The sequence below is a fragment of the Dipodomys merriami genome, unplaced genomic scaffold (genome assembly GCF_024711535.1).
Source record: "Dipodomys merriami isolate MVZ:Mamm:240054 unplaced genomic scaffold, mDipMer1.0.p SCAF_12, whole genome shotgun sequence".
NCBI lineage: Eukaryota > Metazoa > Chordata > Mammalia > Rodentia > Heteromyidae > Dipodomys > Dipodomys merriami.
In genome coordinates, this window is record NW_027202493.1 from 38,534,597 (window position 1) to 38,555,146 (window position 20,550).

The 20,550-nt window shown below is 53.9% G+C and overlaps 1 protein-coding gene across 1 annotated transcript in view; it reads right to left on the minus strand.

Moving 5' to 3' along the window:
* The window catches only part of Gfra2 (GDNF family receptor alpha 2), a 75,050-nt gene extending 62,244 nt beyond the window's left edge, over window positions 1-12,806 (minus strand). Inside the window, exons 1-4 of the mRNA XM_070016583.1 lie at window positions 12,720-12,806; window positions 12,052-12,384; window positions 6,671-6,985; window positions 1,163-1,246 (exon numbers count right to left, since the gene is read on the minus strand). Of these exons, the coding sequence (XP_069872684.1) occupies window positions 1,163-1,246; window positions 6,671-6,985; window positions 12,052-12,091 (439 nt within the window). The 5' untranslated portion in view covers window positions 12,092-12,384; window positions 12,720-12,806. The remainder of the gene's footprint in view (window positions 1-1,162; window positions 1,247-6,670; window positions 6,986-12,051; window positions 12,385-12,719) is intronic.
* Between the last annotated feature and the right edge of the window lie 7,744 nt (window positions 12,807-20,550).

Below are 20,550 nucleotides of genomic sequence, written 5' to 3' on the forward strand. Positions count from 1 at the left end.
TTTTTTGGTGATTTGTTGTTGTTGTCTGCCAGTCCTGGGGCTTGAACTCAGGGCCTGGGCACTGTCCCTGAGCTTCTTTTGCTCAAGGCTAAAAACTCTGCCACTTGAGCCACCGCACCACTTCCAGCTTTTTCTGTTTATGTGGTGCTAAGGAATTGAACCCAGGGCTTCCTGCATGCTAGGCAAGCACTCTACCACTAAGCCACATTCCCAGCCCGCCCTGTAAATCTGTGGCTGAAGTCAAGTACCAATGGCTCAAGCCTATAATCCTAGTACTTAGAAAGCTGAAATTGGAGGACTAGGACTAAGGTTTGAGGCCAGCCTGGGCAGAAAATATCAAAACTCTTATCCTCACCTAACCAGCAAAAAGACAAAATTTGGCAGCATGGCTCAAGTGGTAGAGTACTAATAATGGATGAAAAAGCTGGGTGAGAGTTCAAGGCCCTAGTTCAAACCCCAGTACGGACACACATACATCCATGGCTGTGGTCCTGATACTGGCAAATGGCAGCTCCCGGAAGAGCTCATTCCTTCCCACCATCCTCAGGGCAGCTCTTGTCCCCAGTGCTTCCAGTACACCTACATTGTAATGTAGCCACCTCATGAGATCAGGTGGGAAACTGCCACTTTTCCAGGATTTTAGCTTGGGTATCTTTGGATAAAGGATGCTTAATCTATGCCAAAACAATGGTTTTCATTTCCACAATGCTCTCAAGAGTCCTGGATTGTCCATTCACTGAGTCTTGTACACATGACAAACATCCAACAAGGGTGGTACTGTGACTCTCCCCATTTCACAGCTGAGGAAACTGAGGTGCTGAGAGGCTAAATAACTTGACCAAGGACAAGCACTCCAAAGCAAAAGAGACAAGGAAACAGAAAGGTGGAATGAGGGCAAGATGGATGATGGAAGAGGGAAGTGACATCAGATTCAAAACCTGTCCACGACAAATATCCTCAAATGCGTCACTCCAGTCCACCAAGGAAGGAAAGAAAGCCAGATGTCTACAGTCTGGGAACCAAGGCTCAGAAATGGTAAGGGACAGTGCTGAAGGGGGGCAGAGCCAACAGAAGCCCACCATGCTTGAATCCAAGTCCAGAGCTGCCTGGGCCACAACACAAGGACCAGAGAATAGGGCAAGTCCTAGCCAAGGCCACTTACCTGAGAAGATGGAGGCAAGCCTGAAGATGTCAGAGAGGCGTGAGGTCACTGGCTCGTAAGGTGAAGCTTCATAAAACTCCTCACCTGGAAAAGAGATGGGAATCAGACACGGGCTACCTTGGGCTGTGCACTCCCAGCCCTTGCTAGGCCTGAGAAAGCTCCATTCCTGTTCCTTCCCCAGAGGAAGTAAGAGACTAGGTAGCCTTTCCCAGAGTACAAAGTGCTGGACAGGTAAGTTAGGGATGAAATGTTCAACATTTCACAGGGACAAATAAGTTACTTTTCTCCCAACTAAAGCAGGTAGAATGGCCTGTTCTCCTAAGTGACCTTCCTGCAGGACTAACCTTCTAGGAAGGATTTCTGAAAGTATCTGGAAAGGACAGGAAGGTAGAGCAAGAGTCCACAGAAGGCAAAGCATAAATCAAAGGATCTGAAGTCAGAGGATACCTCCTCAACCTGCCCTGCCCCCAGCCCCAACCATCATGCAATGCAACTCCCTCATTGCACAAGATTGAGATGGTCCAGACAGAAGAAGGCACATGTCAGGGGTCACAGAGCTTGCCATGGCAGAGCTGGAGCTAGACTTTGGTGTCCTCGTCCCCATCCTATGTGAGCTTTGCCCAAATCCCTCAGGAGGACAGAATTCCCTTTGTTTCCTATGGCCTCACCAGAAGAACCTGGCACTGAAGGTCACTGAGTGAGAGACCTAAACTCTGCTTCCGTCTACACAATTCCCTTTCACAGGCTCCCTCTCCTCCTGACCACCTCCACCTCCCCAGACTTTCCTCAGGACTTTGGGGCGATGCCTAGGAGGTTCACAAATGGACAGGCGAGGAAAATGATGGGAGATAAATGGCAACAGGCTGCCCTGGAGACCACCACGGCCTCCTGGGGAATCCCTCAACCTTCGCCAATGCCTCTCAGGACAGGAAACAGCCTCAGGAGTCCTGCCCAGGAAGGAGAAATCAATGCACACTCACTCAGATGGTGTGTGTGGTGAGGGGGTGGGGCAGACAGGGGTGACCCACAACCTCCCATATTGATTTCCCATCCAACAGGGCCCTGCACCGCTGGCAAGCACCCTGCCCATGGGGAGCTCACATAGGCAATTTCCATGGGACCATCTAGAGGAAGGCACCTCTCTCCGCCCCCCTCCCTGCTCTCCCTCACCCCCACCCCCCCCCACAGGAGGCACTTAGGAAAGCCCTTAGCAAGAGATGCCTTCAGCCAGCCCAAAAGGCCACCCAGAGCCAAGTCTGGAGATGCAGCTAGACCTATATTGGTTCAGAAAGCAAGCAGTCCAAAGCAGGCATCAGTGGCTCACGCCCCTAATCCCAGCTACTCAGGAGGCTGAGATCTGAGAATAATGGTTCAAAGCCAGCCCACGCAGGAAAGTCCAGGAAACACTTATCTCCAGTTAAGCACCAAAAAACTGGAAGGAGAGCTGTGGCTTAAGTGGTAGAGCGCTATCCTTGAGCACAAAAGCTCAGGGGCAGCACCCAGGCACTGAGTTCAAGCCCCAGGACTGGCACCCAAAAAGGGGAGGGGGAGCAATTCAGCAGCACCAAGCAGACCCCAGGAAGAAGAGACTCACAAGGCCAAAGAAGCACAGCCCCTCCTGGTGATAAGGCCTCTGGCTTGCACTACAGCTCAGAGAAGACCCCAGCTGCAGGGCAACTCCCAGGGCACACCTTGGGTTGCTTGATGACCTCACCCACCTCCTTCATCTTCATGGCCTCTGCCCAGTCCCTTCTTCCCAAGTCTAAAAGAGCTACCTCCAGCCTTCCTGACCTCCCTTCTATCTAGCAGCACTTGGCTCTCCTGGGAGATTCCTGAGGGTGGGGCCCCAGCCATTTGGGGCCAAGAATCACCTCTATGGTGCCCCCTGTGTGCCCACACTCCTGAATGTGATTGAGGCACATTAACTCATTCCGTCCTCTCCGCTATTATCCTCCATGCACCGACAAGCGGCCCAGGGCACAGAAACGTTAAGGAACTTGCCCTCGCTGGTTTTATGTCACACTGTTGGTGAGCAGCAGGCAAAGCCAGGCCTGGAAGCAACCCAGGAAGGTCTCTCCAGAGCCCAGAACACTCTCTCCAAATCAGGGCCATTCTTGAAACTCTATCAATCTTCAGTGAACACAACTGTCTGTCACTTCCCACAGGACAGGGGTCTGTTGCGTGCTGGACAATATACCCAGGGCAGGGTTCTTCCTTCTGGTCTGCATAGAGCACAACCACAGACAGACCTGAGTGTGACTGACTAACCTCAACCAGGGACCTGGAGCCCCCTCTAACTCCACTCATTTACATGGTCTTTCTCTGTAGCCACTTAAACCTTACATCCAGGATGTCAGGATTCTTGGGAACTGCACATGCGAAGACTGTTCTTCGTGGTTGACCAATCAGAGCCCCTCAAATATCAACCTGGCACCATAACCTCAGCCACCAGTACCAGTCACACTCTTGTAAATGTGGACTTGGGTAATCACAGAAGGAAACAGGCCCCAGGCCAGAGGGTCATCCCCTAAGGCAGTGGGAAGAGACCAGCACACGGCTTCAGGAACCTGAGCGTGAGGCTGGGTTCTGCCATCGGCTTGCTGTGCATCCTGGGCACACTTTCTACGCCTTGGCTTCCCCAACAATTGGAGAGTGGACCCAAGCAATGTCCCGTTCCTTTGTGGTTCCAATTCCAAGAGATCAGTGGCCACTGTTTCAAAGGCCACACATGGCTGCCACCACTGGTACCTCTTCCTCCCCTGCCACTCCAGATCTGTCCACTGGCAGAAGGGATCAGCTTCAGAGGGGAGGGGAAGGCAAAGCAGAGGCCTGGGTGAGTCACACCCACCTATGGAGCCCAGAAATAAAGAATGGAAGGAAAATCCAGTCTACACACATCCCCCCCCCACCTCAGCAGGTCCTGCCCTCCCCTCGCTCCAGGCCCAGCTGGGCTATTATGAGTCATTAAGAAGCAGGAAGGAGGTACCTACAGCCTCTCCAGGGAGACCAATCCACCCCAGTGGTAATAATTAGCAGCTCTTAGGTAGCCCTGCCACTCACAGGGACTGGGCCTGCCATTCAAGGGCCTCCTGGCTTCCCCCCACCCCCCGCCCCATCAATGCTGGGCAGATCTCTGACCCCCAGACCCAAGAGAAGGTAAAGCCCCTGGGAAGAAGGGATGGGGATGAGCTGGCTGCTGATCTGGTCAGAGGTCAAGGGAACGCCTCTCAGCCTGTGTGAGACCAGCATGGGGACTATGGTTTCTGCAGGGTTGCATTCCTCTCAAGCACATAGTAGGTGTTCAGTTAACATGAGGAGTAAATTAACAAACCAGCCATCTCAAGGCTCAAAACCACAGACCTTGTAGAGGTACCCAGGCATCAAGGGGCTCTGGAACCCACCACTAAGTGTGCAATTAAGCACACAGGCATCATCACTGCAACTATCTCAAAATGGCGAGCACCTTGTCTCTCCAGACTCCCAACACTGTCCCTTTGTGCTGATTTGGTCATGCCATAGAAGCTGCCTGAGGTAGCAGGGCTGCTTGTGCTAAAAGATCCAGCAGCAGTTCTTCTGTCCCCTTGTCTGTCCATACGTGGCCCCAGCCAGCTGCCCACTGGCCTCTGCACTGACCCTGCAGACTCTGGAGAGGAAAACAGGAACAGAAGTGTCTCGCTCAGAATGCCAGAGCTATGAGGACTTGCCCATGGGAGTAGGCTCTCAGGGAACAGCTCCTCACCAAACACACATGCCTTAGGACAGTATTTTCCCCCTCGACCCTTCGAGCTCCAGGAATCGAGGTTGCTAGGGAAGAGTGGCTACTTCATAAAGTAATTCCTGTTATTGATGGGAGAAATACTACTAACAAACTATACACACTTCCTGTTCCTACATCCCTGGAGTATCTGAGCATCTGGTCCTGTTCTTGCTGGACCTGAAGTATGCAAGCTACTGACAAGAAGGATGCACTACACACCTAGTCCACCGACTTACCCCATTCTCCATCGCCCTTGCAGAATGCCTTCCCCCTGCCCATCCTCTCATGTCGGTGGTCCCAAGCTGGGTCTCTATCCCTCCCAATGCGATGATCACGGGCACTCCTCAGCTGTGATTCCTGAAACACACCCACACTGAAGTCTCTCTCTCTGCACTCATCTCATCCCAGAAATCCACCCTGGCCAGTAACTGACAGGAGCTCTCAAATAAACCTATCAGCCTTCTCCTTACAGCCTTCATTGCGGCTTCTGATCAGCCCTGTCACCACCCAGATACCAAGACAGGAAGCTGGGGGTCCTCCATCATCTCTCTCCTACCCTCTTATAGGCCACCTGCCACCAAGACCTGTTGACTCTACCTTCTGGAAAGTGCTGTTCCCTCCTCCTCATTGCTGACAGTATTCCATTCCTGCCACCATTACTCCTGTTCTTCATCCCAATGGTGGCTTCTGACTCATGGCTTCTGGATGATCCTCATAAATGAGTCTCTACTAGAACCACACAAGCATTCTAAAGACAAATATAACCAGCTCACTTTACTCTTCGGGGCTCCCTGCTGTCCATCTCTCCACCTGTGTCCTTCCTCTACCTCCCCACTTTCCCTCTAGTTTTTATCTTTTCTAACGCTGACTCGTCCTTCAGTATCAACCTAGAGGCTGCTTCCTCAGTAAGGCCCTTTAGATGTTGTCTCATGAGCTTGGAAGGTGAGGATAGAAGGATCAAGATTTGAGGCCAGCCCAGCAAGACCCTATCCCAATTCCAACTAGGAGGGAGGTAAAGACAGAGGATAGCAGCACAAGGCCAGCTCTGTCTGAAAAATAACTAAAGCCAAAAGGGCTAGAAGTGGAGCTCAAGGGGTAAGCGTCTGCTTAGCAAGCACAACACCCCAAGTTCAAACCCCAGTCCCTTCATAGAGATGTCATAACAAATGTCTAGAGACCCTTCTGAGGTACTACCTTTGAACCCTGCACCTTCTAATCATAGCACTGGCACTGCCAAATGCCAGAATCCTCTCCCCACCCTTACCTGCAACACCCACCAAGCCTATAGCTTTGTGAAGGCGGAGGCTGCCCCAGCTTGTGTCGGCAGCACCTAGCAGACAGCACACTCTCAATCTCTATTGAATTAATAAATAGACATCCAGCCAAATGGCTGGACGTGCAAAACCCCAAACCCAGAAGTCTATAGAGTAGGAAGGGAACACAGGGGTGTTGTTGGAAAAGGGGCAATCAGCTTCTGGTTTGGGCAGGCTGAGCCAGGCTTGCCAGGGGACATGGGATCTGCTGCCTACATCCTGCTGGGAGGCCTAGAGAAGGTACCTAGGCTTTCTAGAGGGATCTGGAAGCCACATGCAGAACAGATCCCATTCAATCTAGAGGACATGGTTGGTAGAGGGGCGGGGGCTGGTTTCTCTGGGCATCCAAGCTCTGTGTGCACCTGGCCAGGTCACCCCACAACGGAGTTCTCCATCCTGAGCCCCTGGCCGCCTCACCTGCCCCTCCCTTGGGCTTACCCTCCGTCAGCCCCAGGTGGATACTCCAGTAGATCTGCAGACACTGTAGCTCCTTCTTCATGCCTCGCTTGCAGCGGCAGTCGTACAGCGGGCTCTCCTGCAAGACCTCCAGGGCGGCCTGGCACTCCTTGTTGGCCAGCATGGTGTTCCGATCTCTGCCCGCCAGACACTGTCGAAGTGTGCGGTAGCGGGAACTGCAGTTGGATTCCGCGGCGCACAGCTCATTGGCCCGGACACAGTCCACTGGGGGGCGCCAGCCGTGGAGCTCGGGGCCCTGCGGGGAGGAAGGGCTGGCCAAAGAGCGGAGGGTTTCGTCTGGGTGGTGGGGAGGGAAGACAAGCATGAATGAGGGCCACCACAGTCGCTGCCCCCGAGATGCAGGCCTGGGACTTGGGCCTTTCAGGAAACGCCACACCCACTGTCCACCAAGGCACAGCACAGACAGCTCAGCCCCCGAGGCCAACTCAGGCTGCATGCTTGGCACTCTGTTCCTCCTCCAGCACGAGCCCTGGGCCCAGGGACACAGCACCATGATGCCCACCAGAAGGCCTTGCTGGAGCCTACAGCCTGGATAAGACGCCAGCCATCCAGCACAGAGCTAGTGGGTGCAGCTGGGGGAGGGGGGGTGGGAGAGACTGGGAATCTTGATTCAATCTCTACCCACCAACTTCTGAACCAGCCTGAGGACCATCCAAAGCTTCTATTGGCTTTGTGGAATCCAGAGAGTCATTGGATTTTCAGAGCCCGTCTGACCCTTATACAGACCCTCGAGTCTACTCTCTACATCACCTCTTAGGGAAACCCAGGCCCAAGCAAGGGAGATGATGGCTCAGAGTCGCACCAGAGGCAGGAAATCCCCTCCAGCCCCTAGTCTCCTTGTTCTGAACTGCTAAGCTAGATGTTCCCAAGGGACAATATGAGACAAGCCTAAGTCTGTGGTCCAGGGCTTCTCAGGAGGGAGAAAAGGCCTCTTTGAGGTCCAGATCCTTCACACTTGCTAGTCCAATTTCACACAAGACAAAGGCCTGAAAGCCTCTCCAGCCAGGACAAGTTCTACCCCAACCCCCTCCAAAAGAAAATACATTAGGAGAAGCAGGTGAGAAACTCCATCTTGGTGTCTCTGTCTCTCAGGTTCTCTTCCTTACTGCCTCCCAAGGGCTATGTTCTCAACAGATCTCTCTCTCTCTCTCTCCCTCCCTCCCTCCCTCTCTCCTCCTCCTCTCTTCCCTCCCCATTCCCCTTTTCTTTCCTCTGCCCCCACACTCACACTCCCCTGAAATTCTCTCTCCCTCTGTCTCTCTTTCAAAAGCCAAATACCAAATCAATTACAAAAGGCAAAGAGCTTCTCCCTTTCAGGCCCTACCTCACTGCTCCAAAACGTTGGACAAGCACCCATCAGCCCACCCACCAGTGTCCTCAGAAGGGAGCAGGAAGGGGACTCGCAGGTAAAGCACAGGAAGAGGCTGGCCTGACCCTCTCAAAGTCAAGCTTCCAAAATGGTTTCCTCCAGATGTGGACACCTTCCTGTCTCCCTGTCCTTCAGAAGCCCCTAACTCCAGAACCTGCCTCAAAAAAAAGCTTCATACCATGGTCAGAACCACAACTGCCTTTTCCAAGAATGATTAGAGAGATGTCCTCCCACCCCAAAAGTGATTTTAAAAAATCCTAGTCCAGTGGATACACACACACACACACACACACACACACACACACACACACACACACACACACACACACACACACACACACACACACACACACACCCATCCCTGCCCAGAACCACCAATCTCAGCCTTCTCAGTAGGAGGCCCTGATCAGGGGGGAGCTACAGCAAGGAGACAGCGACACCTAGAGGCAGAGAAGTACACAGTCAGTCTGTCACTCCCCAGAACCCTAGAGAAAAGAAACCTCTCCCACAGGGGACCCAGGGCAAGAAGTCTACCCCATCAGGACACAGCAAAGAGCAAGGAATTGGCTGAAGCTTAAAGAAGCAGAGGAAGGGACAGGACAAAAGACAAGTCTTTCTCCCACTGGCCACATCTCCTCCCTAGAACAGGAAGAGCTGAAGGATGTGGCCACACAAAGTCCAGACCAGAGCAAAATCCCTACAGAGACAGCCAAGTCTGCCCAGCTACCTGCTGGCTGGCTGGAGACATGTCCTCCACACAAGCTGAGGTGGCATCTTTCTTTTCCAGTTTCAGCAGATTCGCACATCCCTGCACCAGACCGGGCGCCTCTGGGCTACCCAAGAGCAGCTGAGCCAACACTCCCCCACACCCCAGCTTGCACCTGCTGGTCCCTTGCAGCCAGCCAGCCAGCCAGCCAGCCCTGCGCTCTCCACTGACTTTGTCCCAGGGCCTGAGGAGATGGTTTTCATTCCACCTGACTGAGCTAAGGGCAGCACTGTCCAGCAGGGTCTGTGCCTGATCCCCTGTATCCTCAGTCCTTTGTAGTGAGGATACTGGGCCATGAAGACATTCACCCTGCCTGTCTTGCATATAGGTGGGACCTAGAGTCCCAGGGGATTGTCATACACAACCCTGGGCCAAAAGTAAGGGCTTTCTCCCCATCCTGCCTCGTGTCCCCCATGATGGGACAGGGATTTCGGCTGCCAAGGACTCAGCCTGCCTTTTACCACCTCTCCCTGGTTCTCATATTAGATTTCACAATGTGCAGAGTCAAAGCCAGCCAGGAAAAGGGAATCATGGCCACCCAGAGCCTGTTGCCAAGAATCCTGGGAGAAAAAATGTCAGAAGGTATCTTAGAGGTATTCCCAACCCCGAATTAAAGGAAGCTTGGATCTCCAAGGCAGACAGGTAAGGCAGCTTCTAAAGACACAGGAGACTGAGAAGATGACCCTCTTATACCCAAGATCCCCAAAAAGAGCCAGAATACGTACTAGAATACCCACTGAGAAGGAGGCCCTGGGACCAGACCCCCACCCACCTCACAGGTCCCAAAGCACTCATTCCTGTAAACCAACGCTGGAGGTCAGGGTGGCTGGCAAAAAGAGGCTTTCCCTCCCTGAAAGAAGTCTTTCAGAGGCCTCCCCTTCACTCAGAACCTTGGGAAGGGCATCCCAAGGCCCTTGCCCTGGAAGCACTCTTCTCTTCACCACAGTCCAGCCCAAATCACCTATCAAGTCCCGAGCTCCTGAGACACCTCCAACCAATTCCCACTACAAGATCCTGGCCATGAAAAGGGCTCTGGGCTAAACTTTCCTTCGCGCCATCCCGTGCCATCCTTCTAGCATCTTTGAGTATCCTGTAGTCACTCCTCAGCTAAGCCCTCAGCCCAGTGTTCTTAGGGGCCAGGGAACTGAAGCCAAAGGTTGTATGACTCAAAAGGCGGCCAGCATCTCCTCTCTCCTAATACTGACCCCTCCCCCTGCACCACTCAGCCCTCAGGTCATAGATAATGGTAGACATCTCTGCTTCTACCTGAGACACACACTCTTATGCAAACAACCACCACAGGCAAGAGCCCAGTGCCACTTTTGGAAAGGAGAGACCACTGGCTCCTTCCTCAGCCACCACAGCCAGGGACATCTTGCCTGCAACATGAGGGTCTGGGCTTGAGAGGGAGAGGCAGACACAGACACACACACACACACACACACACACACACACACACACACACACACACACACACACACACAACCTGCCTCTGCCCCTAGAAAGCACTCACAACCTAGAAGCCCTGCCCGGCTGTGTGGCAGGGTGCAGCTCAGCTGCAGGCTGCTTTGCCTGGAATACAATTTTCTTTTTCTGCTTGGCCCTGATCATTCTAAGCCCCAGAAAGCTGTGTTTTCACACTGGCAGCAGGAGAAAAGGTCAGGTTTTATAACAATCCCTTCAGAACAAGAGGCCACTTTCTAGGGGGTTGCAGGATCTCCATAGAGGACCCGGAGCCCCTTCCAACCTCCTGGCTCTGTCCCTCACACCCCAGAGAGAAGCTGCCACCGGTTGAGGGAGGCAAGGTGGGGAAAGCCACACCCCAGGGCAGGGCCATACCCTCTAGGATGGAATGCCCAGGAGTGGGAGGGGCAGGAGGACAGCCAGACAGGCCAAGGGCCCTGGATGCAGCCAACACTGACTCCCACTGACTTCAGATTCCCTACCTAGCCGCTTCCTAGGCCCCACACATCTGTGACAGTCCCTGCCTTCCCCATCAGGGCCTGATTGCTGAGGAAAGGGTGCATGTGCCACCTGCCTGGCAGCTTGGCACACCCCTAGCTACCAGCAAACCACAGTGGCTGCAACAGCACTGGCACTGCTCTACACAGACACACACTCACACGCGCACACACACACTCACTCACTCATACGCACAGTTCCCCAGCCCCCTCCTCTGAGCACCTACTCCCCGGAGCCAGCCTAGCCTGGAACTCTTGGTCAGCACACAGACTAGCAAATGCCTACTTTTCCTCACCTGTACCAGCAAATTGCTGCCTCTACAGAGCTCTGCCCCTCAAGCAGCTGAGATTTCACACTGCAGAGGAGGAGGCAAGGGGGGAGGGGGATTCGCAAATAAATTGATGAGGGGTTCGAGAGCATGGAGGGAGGGGGCTTACAGAATGAGCAGTGGTCTTTGTTCAGATCTGTTTTCCTGCCTGCCTTACTCCCCCACTCTTCCCCCAAAAAAGCAAACTTGGGCCTCTTTCCCTCACCTTCCCCAAGCTACTCACCTCCACCCCCACCTCGGCCCCAGAAGGTGCGATAGGGGAGGCCTTAAACTTCCGCCCCCCACCCCCGCAGCCCTGGCACTTCCCCGCCCACCCATCTGCCTAGGATCCGGTGGAAGGAAGCGCAAAGGATGGAGAGAAACTTGCAAAGTGTTCCAGAGAGTGGGGAGATTGGGGTACAATTGTCCAGAGGTTGATTGGCAGGTGGGGGGAGCGGCTGCCGGGGCTCTTAGAAGATGTCCAACCAGAAGCTCCTGCCCGATGCTCCTTGGCTATTGACTCCTGGAAGGAGCCGATCGGAAAAGGGGGGGGGGGAGCCCTCATGATTTTTTCTCTCCCCTCTCTTCCAGATCAAGTGCTGATTTATTTTTCTGAAGTTGGTACAAATTGAGCCCATTTTTAAGGGTCTCGCAGGGGTGTGTGTGTGTGTGTGTGCAGGGGAGCGAGTGATGGATCGGATGTTGTCAGTCTCCTCCCCGCTCCCCTGCGCAGCCCGTCAGCCGTGGCACGGCTCCCCCTGCCCGAGTCCGGGCTGCCGGAGCCGCTCGCTTCGCCGGCGCCCGGGCCCCCCGTCTCGCCCCGCGGCGCGCGCTCTCCGTGGTCTCCCGCGGAGCCCCCCGCGTGCCCGGCTTCTCGCCGGCGCCCCGTTACGCGCGGCCCCGCGCAGCCCCCGGGCTTACCGCCCGCAGGTACTCACCTAAAAAGAAGAAGAGGCAGAAGGCGTTTGCCAAGATCATGTTAGATAAATCCCAGTTTTGTTTTGTGGCGGTTGCTTTTTTTTTTTCTGGATGTGTCTCTCTCCCTCGGGTTCAGAAAGCAGAGATATAATCGCAATCTCGCCGAGCCACGACGATCAGCCCCAAATCCAATGCGGAGATCGCCGCCAGCCAGTCCGCCCGGTGAAGCTCCGGAGTCCCGCGATCGTCGCCGGCGGCGGAGGGGGTGGGGTGGGAGGCGGGCGGTGGGCTGCCCCTCGACGCCAGCCGAGCCCACTGAAGCCAAAGGCGCGCGTCCCCGAGGTGTCTGGCGGCTAGGGAAAAGCCAGCAGCCCGGTCCTGGGGTCAGCCCTTCCCCCGCCCCTCGATCAGGCCGGCCAAGGCGCGAGTGCCCGCGGGTCCGGCTCCCCGGCGCTGCCCGGCAGGGGGACCGGGGAGGTGGCAGGCGGCGTGGAAGCGGCCGGGGAAGGGGGGGGGGGCGGGATCGGAATAAATGCAAATAGCAAAGAAAATCCACCGACGGGGGGGGGGGGTGAGCGCCAAGGAGCAGAATCCAGCCGGGAGCCTCGAGGACGGGAGAGTCGTTTCCTTCACACCAAGAGGAAGAAGAGATTCCAAAATATATAACCCACCACCTGTCCCCGCTAACCTTTGCTCCGCTCACTTTTTCTGATGGAATTCCAGCGCCCGGGCGTCTCTGCGAGCCTCTCCCTCCCTCTCCCTCGCTCTCTCTCCCTCTCCCTCTCCCTCGCTCTTTGCTCTCGCTCTCCCCAGCTCTCCTCTCTCCCGCCCTTCTCCCTCTCTCCCTGCTCCTCCCTCCGCCCGCCCCCTCCCCCTCCACGGCTCCCCCTCCGCGGCTCGGCGCCCGCGCCCCTCTCCTCTCCGCCCCGGGCCCCGGCGCGCGGCTCCCCCGGCGGCTGGCGGGGCGCGCGGCGGAGCAGTGGCCGCTCTGCGGCGGCGACGCCGGGAAGGGGACGGCTCCGCCGCCCGGCTCCCTCGGCTCAGCCGCCTTGCCCTTCTCGGGACCGACCTGCTCTGCTTTGCCCAAGAACCAACCAGCTTCCCCCAGCTGAAGCTCCAACCCAGGGCTCCCCGCGAGGAGAGGGGGTGCGTCCTCCGAGTCCCCCAGCCTCGGTCCCCGAGCCGCGGGGTCTCGGAGGCCTGGGTGAGGCTGGAGGGCGCAGGGGGGTGGGGAGGGTTCCCCGGAGCCAGAGCCATCCGGTGGCACCGGGCGGTAGGGCGCTTGGAAAATCCTGAGCTGGTGACCGGGCCCAGGAGGGGGGACGGGGGCTCCACCCTCGGCCCGCTAGCCCAAGCAGAGTCTCGGGTTCGTGCCATGGACGCCCCGATGCCCCGCAGCCTGTCTGCCCCAGTCCAGCCCCGCGCGTGCTCCCCACGCGGAGCTCCAGAACTTTCCCTGCACATCCGCGAGGCGTTTGCGCCCCGCACGCTCCCAGCCTCACGGACCTTGAGAAATCCCTTCCTCGATTGGTCTCCCCGTCCCGGGGACCCCTGAGAACACGGCTGTGTGGGCGACCTGACCTCCCCCAGGCCCCAAGAGAACCTGCTGGATGGTCCGGGAAGGATCGGGCGGGTACCCGCGCCCTATCCAGGCTGAAGAGCCCCAAGGTCGACCCAGGGGTGGGGTTCAGCGCTACCCCGCACCCTCCTCCCCCTCCCCACGTGCACAGAGGTGGGCCGAGCTCCCCGAGGAGCTGGTCCCTAGCAGCTGGCAGCTCTAGGACCGCCTCCCCCAGCCGGGAAGGGGGCGAAGGTTCCATCTGTCGGTGGGCCCGCCTCTCCGCGTGCGGTTCAGTCACGGAATTTACCGTGCACGCCGGGAAGCACCGAAAAGGGGGCGTCTGGGTGGGAAAAGGTTGAAGGAGAACCGAGGTTGCTAACACGTTCTGGCGAGACCAGACCGGGGAGAGGGGGTGGAGTCGCAGCCCCGGGGCGCACCCGCGCACGCCGCCGGGCACCCCGATTCCACACTCGCTCCGGACACACCCTCTGCCGCGTTCCTCGCCTTTCACGCACACATTCCTTGCCCGCAGTTCCGCGCGCACACAAGGTGCGGGGCGGGGCAGGCGCAGAGCCTCATAAACTTCAGGAGCTGCCCCCAAACCGCATCTGGGCTGCATCCAGGGTGTAGTGGGGCGCGCCTTCTAACACGCGTGTTTAAATCACAAATCTCTGGAGTGGGGCAAACGCTAGGAATCGACTTAGCCTGAAGGGAGGGGTCACTCAACCCCAGCCATGTTCGCCAGTGGGAAAGCCAGCTAGAGGGAGCACCTTCCATCTTGTGGATTTAGGCGGGAAGGCGGATTCTCCGGGCCCCGAGGGACCTGTGCCTGTCCCCTGGCCCGGGTGAGCCCTGGGGGCCTTGGCTCCCACCCCTCCTGGAGTGGAGAATTTGCTCCAGGAAAAGTCTGTACCTTCGACAAGTCTTTCCAAAAACTGAAACTTAAGGAATGAGCCTTAGGCAAATGTAGGTTTTTTTTAAAAATGAAATGCAATACCATCAATCAGAGGCATTAGGCGCACTCATACACACCCCTTTCTCCCTCTCTCCCCTATTTCCGGTGCTTTCTGATGGTCCAAGTACTGCCTACCTCCATTTGTATTCATGCAAGCCATCTCCACGAAGGACACCCTACGTACTCTAAAATTGTTGCTCAACACATCCCTCCCTTTCCCTTTCTTTTTCCCTCTCCTCTCCCCTCTTTCCCCATATATATGTGTATATATGTACATTTATGTTTATTCTTTATATAGTACATAATATGTCAATATATTGTAGTTATTAATAAATATATATATATAATTTCCTTTTAGGGATAAGGAAAATGCTGAGGCATAGAAACTTCACCTTCCTGCCTCAGTGGTAGAGTGCTTGCCTTGCATGCTCGAGGCCCTGGGTTCGATTCCTCAGCACCGCACCACATAAGCAAAAAGAAAAAAGCTGGAAGTGGCCCTGTGGCTCAAGTGGTAGAGCTCTAGTCTTGAGCTGAAGAGCTGAGGGACAGCGCCCAGGCCCAGAGTTCAGGCCCCATGACCAGACCCAAAAAAAAAAAAAAAAAAAGAAGAAAGAAAGAAAGCTTCACCTTCCCCACCCCAACAACTGAAGGGTCTGGGAAAGCAGCCATGGACACCTAGGGCTGGTCCCACTGAGTTCCATGGAGACTGGGATGTGAATTCTGGTAACGGGAGATGAGTGGCTGAGACCATCCAGGGACTCAGGACCACCCAGTCATCATAAGGACCATGGGAAAACCAGCTCACTGTGACTGGGGCACCCTGACCTTGGACCTTCTGTTCCTGCTGTGGGTACAAAGCTCCACCCTGCTAATCTTGGCCCTCCACCTGAGCTGAGTTTACATATTCATTGGTCCATGTGTGACACCATTATGTCCTGAGCACCAGCTGTGTAAGATTCTGAAGCTGGCAGGATCTGAAGAGGAAAGCGAGGTACTAGATGAGGTCAGTTTAATCTCTCTGAACCTCAGTTTTCTCATCTATAAAAGAAGGGTTTAGAGAAAGAAAAAAAAACCTTATATAGTATACAAGATACCATACACAAAGCAGCTGGAAGGCCTGGCTTAACAAAACGTTGTTCATCTCTTCCCTCTAGGAGCCATAAGAATTTACCTAGATGGCAAGATAGAAGCCAAGATGAAAAAGCAGTCTGTGTTCAAGAGAAATAGAGGCCTTTCTCTAGAGGATAGGAGCAGATTCCACCAGAGAAGTCATGAAGGAAGAGACTGACTTTCCATAGATGGCAGCAGATGCCCTTAGGCTTATAGGACACTTCCTCATTCCCTGGGTGCCTGTATCATTCTGCCAGCCTTTAAGATGACTGCGCGGCTGCTCCTGTGGTCCAGGGCTGATGAGCCACACAGAGGGCCAGTCCCTCCGTGCACAGAAAAGGGGGACACACTAGGGTTGGCACAGGCATGAGACACGTACAAAGAGGACACTTAGCTCTTTAATGCCTTCTTCTCTGTTCTCTCTGTGGTCCCACTTGTCTTGTGAAGTGGATTCTCAGGAGGCCTAGAGAAGCACAGTATCATCACCTGCTCAGAGATCTACCGTGTCCTTTCCTTCCCTTTGGTGGAGGAAAGGAGGCTGAAGGATTCCTTGCCCTAGAGATTTTCTAAAAAACCAAGCAGAAATGGAAAGAAGGTAGCTCGCCACCCAGCTAAGATATACCAGGAGCCACAGAGCTGACCAGACCAAGGTGCCCTGGGCCACAGGGCAACAGCCTGAACCAGGGCATCCACCACCAGTCAACCAGCACAAACTTATTGAATGCTTTCTCTGTCCCCAGCACAGTGCCAAAGGCTGTGGGGGGTAGGGCGGGCATGTCCCTAGCAGAGAGCATTTATAGATGAGTTAGTCACATCCCCAGCAAAAGAGAGGGCACATTTGGAGGCGGGATGGGGAAGAAAAGGCCAGTGTACTAGTTGTGAGGGAAAACTTGCCTGAGGTTGAAGAGTGGGAATTCACTCTAGACAGGGAAGCATCAGTAGAATTCAGCGGAGCGCAGGACTTTCCAGGCAAGGAAAATGCCTAGACAAGGCTGGTGGTGAGGAAGGTTTGAATATCCAGCTGTTTGGAGGAACCAAGGGTCTCGGTGGGATGGGGACCAGAGGGAGGTTCAGAGTTCTAATTGGGGTGCACAGTAAAGGACCGTGCACCGCCGGCGAAGAGTTTGGGCTGCTAGGAGCCGTTGAAGGTATTTGAGCAGGCAAGTGACATGATGAGAATGATTTTAACAAGATGGATATGACAGCTGTGTGAAAGATGGAGACTGAAGATCAGTTGGGAAGTGATTCTAACAGTCTCAACCTGAGGTTCTGAGAGGGCCAAACGGAAATGGCAGCAATCATAGGCAGGAGGAGATGGTTGTCAGAAGCATTGCTTTGTAAAGATGAAGCAGCAGGATGCTGGTGATGGCTTGAACACAGGGCAGAGGGAGGGAAATTGCCTTCCAGGAGGAATGACCAGATAGAATAAATATACCAGTCCTAACTTTTCAGGCTTTACCGCTGGAGAAAATATGACACCAAGTCTTTGGCAAAATAGGCGTGAATACAGTAAGTTAATACAAGAAGTTATACAATAACCTTTTAGGCTAGCCCTGTTTCACAAGTGTGAAAATAAAGGAGAGAAACGTGATTTAACTTGTCAAAGGTTCTATTTGAAGAGGCAGAACTAGGACTTGAACTCAGGCACTCAGGATCCAAGGTATACATTAGTCATTCTAGACTCCATATAAGTAAAGTGACAAACGCTCTCCAGGCCCATAAATGTTCATGTCTGTATTATGAATATCTAACATCATCTCTCCCTGCCCCGTCTAGCAACAGTGCAGAGGGAGGGGAGGAAATCATGAAAATCAAAACTCCTTATTTTATGTATACTTTATGCCTCATCTGGTGTTATCCTCAGAATTCCAGTCTAGAGGCTAGAAAAGGTTCTGTTTGCTTGATGCAGCAGGTCTCAGATTTGCGCTCTGCCCTGGATCTTTTCCTAAGCTTGCTGGTGCTCTTCAGCATCCTGTCTCCCTCTAATGGCAGGCTGAGCCCTCACCAACATTCCCTTACAGCAGGTTTTAGCCGAGAAGGAAGGAGTGAGCCAGTCTGGGAATAGATACCAGCAGGGATTTAACTAAACCATCTAAAATCCCCAAAGAGTGAACAGCGCACTATGCAGCAGAGTGGGTGAGACCAGGCTAGGAGGGAGAAATGCACACTGCACTCAGGGGCATTGATTTCTCTAATTGATTTCAGTCGATGTTCTCTGTGCTTCATCATCCCCTTTTGAGGTAGGCACGGGGGGGGGGGGTGCTGTGGGGGGGGGTACGGCTCTGCTAAGCTTCTCCCTCAGCCTCAGGGACCTGTCTACAGCTCCCTCCCATCCAAAAGAGCCCCCCATCCAAAAGAGCCGCCCCCAGCTCTAAGGTAGCCCATTAGATGGGGAGGAAACTGCTCTGCCGCACTTCCTTAAGGAAGAGGAGGAGGGAGTTAGATGGGAAGCTGATCTAAGAAGCCATCAATACCCCCTGAAGGGAACGTGGCACCTCACAGGAGCACAAAGCACCTTCCACATCCAGGCCTCCAGGAGGAAGGTGTGGCTGACCTAGCTTCCCTTCTAAATGGTCCAGCTCAGACTTAAAGAAGGCCAAGGCTATGACACCACCAATGGTGGTGTCAACACCTCAAAGCAGCCCCTCCATAGCTAGGCCTGTGTACTTCTACTGCCCTCCAGAAGGAGACCGAAAAGGAAACTCATATCCTTTTGCAGAGTTGGACCTCCACTCTATTTTCTCCTACAATAAAGGACATGAGAGTCAAGAAGACAATGTCTTAATGCCATGCCAGAGAACCTGGAAAGGGGTGTTGCTCTGGACATCCCAGACTGCCCAACAAGGGGGCAAAGTGAGCTAGGGCATCGAAGACCCTACCTAACTCAATTCCTACGGAATCAAAAACCCTGGCTCAACGCCTCACCACACAATTGCTCCAACTATATTTTTCTGTCTGTAATTGGCACCATACTGGCCACACCTAGCCTTGTCCAGGTGCCAGCTTGGCAGCCTTCAGCTGCCTGGAATCCCAGAGCCATTCTTGGGCACTAGTCATCTTTCAGGTTACTCAAGATCAAGGCAGAATCAAGAGAGAGGGGCAGTGAGTACTTTTACCAAAACCCGCTGTGAGGCTCCTGCTGCCTGGCGACTCCCCACAGGGACCCTGTCTTTATTTAGCCAAGCCTCGCAAGGTAGGTGGAGCATCAGCACTAGGTCTGAGATGGTCTATCACTCAAAAGACCCAGTTCTATCTCCAGAGCTAGGAGGGACTTTGGACAGAAAATGGGGCTGTAGTATCTCTCTCAAAGCAAATGTGCTTAGATGGGCCCAAGACGGAATTTTGTCAAATAAGCCCACTGTAATCTCCAGGTTCAACTCTCTCAACTCTGACCTTTTATTCTGGAGACTTCTTTTCCCATCATCCATAACTTTTACTCCTTACTCTACTGTCTCCAGATGCTCATGCTTTCCTGCTCCACAGATTAGAGAAGCAAAATATTTTATCCAAAAGAATCACTAATTATAGAATTTTGACTATCATTTGCCCTCATACTCTTGGCCCTTACGGTTGGCAATAAGAATAACAATCTACAATATCCCAGAAGTCCCTCCAATTGTAGATCCTCTGGGATGTCCTGCTACCTGGGGGACGACATGGTGTATAACTGCTTTCTTTCAGCTGGGTTCACACAGGGTGCTTACATCGCACCACGACTCACAGCCCAATTCGCCATGGAGGCCCCCAGAGCATTCCCAGAGGCACCTGCTTGTCTCGGAGCTAGCTAGACTGGACTCTATGCCTTCTGTAGGAGCTCAGCATTCTGCTGTCTTCCAGGCTGCCCCTTGGCAACAAGTCTCTCCATTGGGATAAATGCATCTTGTCATCTTGTTCCCTGGATTCTGAGACAACTCTCCAGCCAGCAAGTGTGGCATTTTAGAAGATGGCCTAGACTAGGATTTGAGTTCTGGTTTTGTCCTGGGCTTGCTGCCAAGAGTTTGGTACTGTGGAGGGATAGGACAGTGCCCACAGCCCAGTGATAGAAAGGATTTCCCAATCGAAACACAGAGAGAGATGAAAGGAGAGAAAGAGGGCAGTGCAGGGGGGGGGGGGGGCTATGGTAGAAATCTCTGTATTCTGTCTGGACTCCATCCCATCTCTCAGCCTATCTTCCATCTAATTCATCCCACAGAATGAGCCAGTAGCAGTGTACCACACCTGGGTACTGGCTGCCTGCTCTGCCAGCAGTGGCCCATGTGAACCTCCCTCTTCTCGGATGGCAACTCCCTACTCTGCCCATCTCACAAATGATCGGGAGGATCAAATGAGATACTGCATAAGACAGTGCTTTGCAGTCCAAGAGAAGCCATCCAGGTGCAGGTGATGGTGATGGTTTTCTTAGGCAGCCCACACTCTACAGCGAATCCTGCACACCAGCCTTCAGTATGCATCTCACCATGCTTCTAATATTCTAGTGACTTGGAGCACTGTGAAAAAGTGAAACATCCCCTTTTCACAGGCCTGGAGATTGAGGTCTCCTGGTCCGTCTGTGAGCAGTCCTCTAGTACTCCTCATATTCTGTTGAAAGGCTTTGTCTGTACCCCTCTCTGGACTGAAAGCTCTGTGTAAACAGACGCCCACATCTACAACACCACCATAGCCCATATCCTTAGAGGTTGCTATGGGAGTCTTCAGGAAATGTTGGATGAATGAATGAATGAACGAACTAATGATGTCCCTCACCCCATATAACTTTAACACAGGGACTCAGGCTCAGGATCCCTGACCTGCTGTCAACTGTTCATTCTCTATTCCTGGATTCTCTGGGGGCTAAGTGACCCATATAGTAAATGTTTCACTTTCTCCTGTTCTGTTTTCCTTAGCAAAAATTGA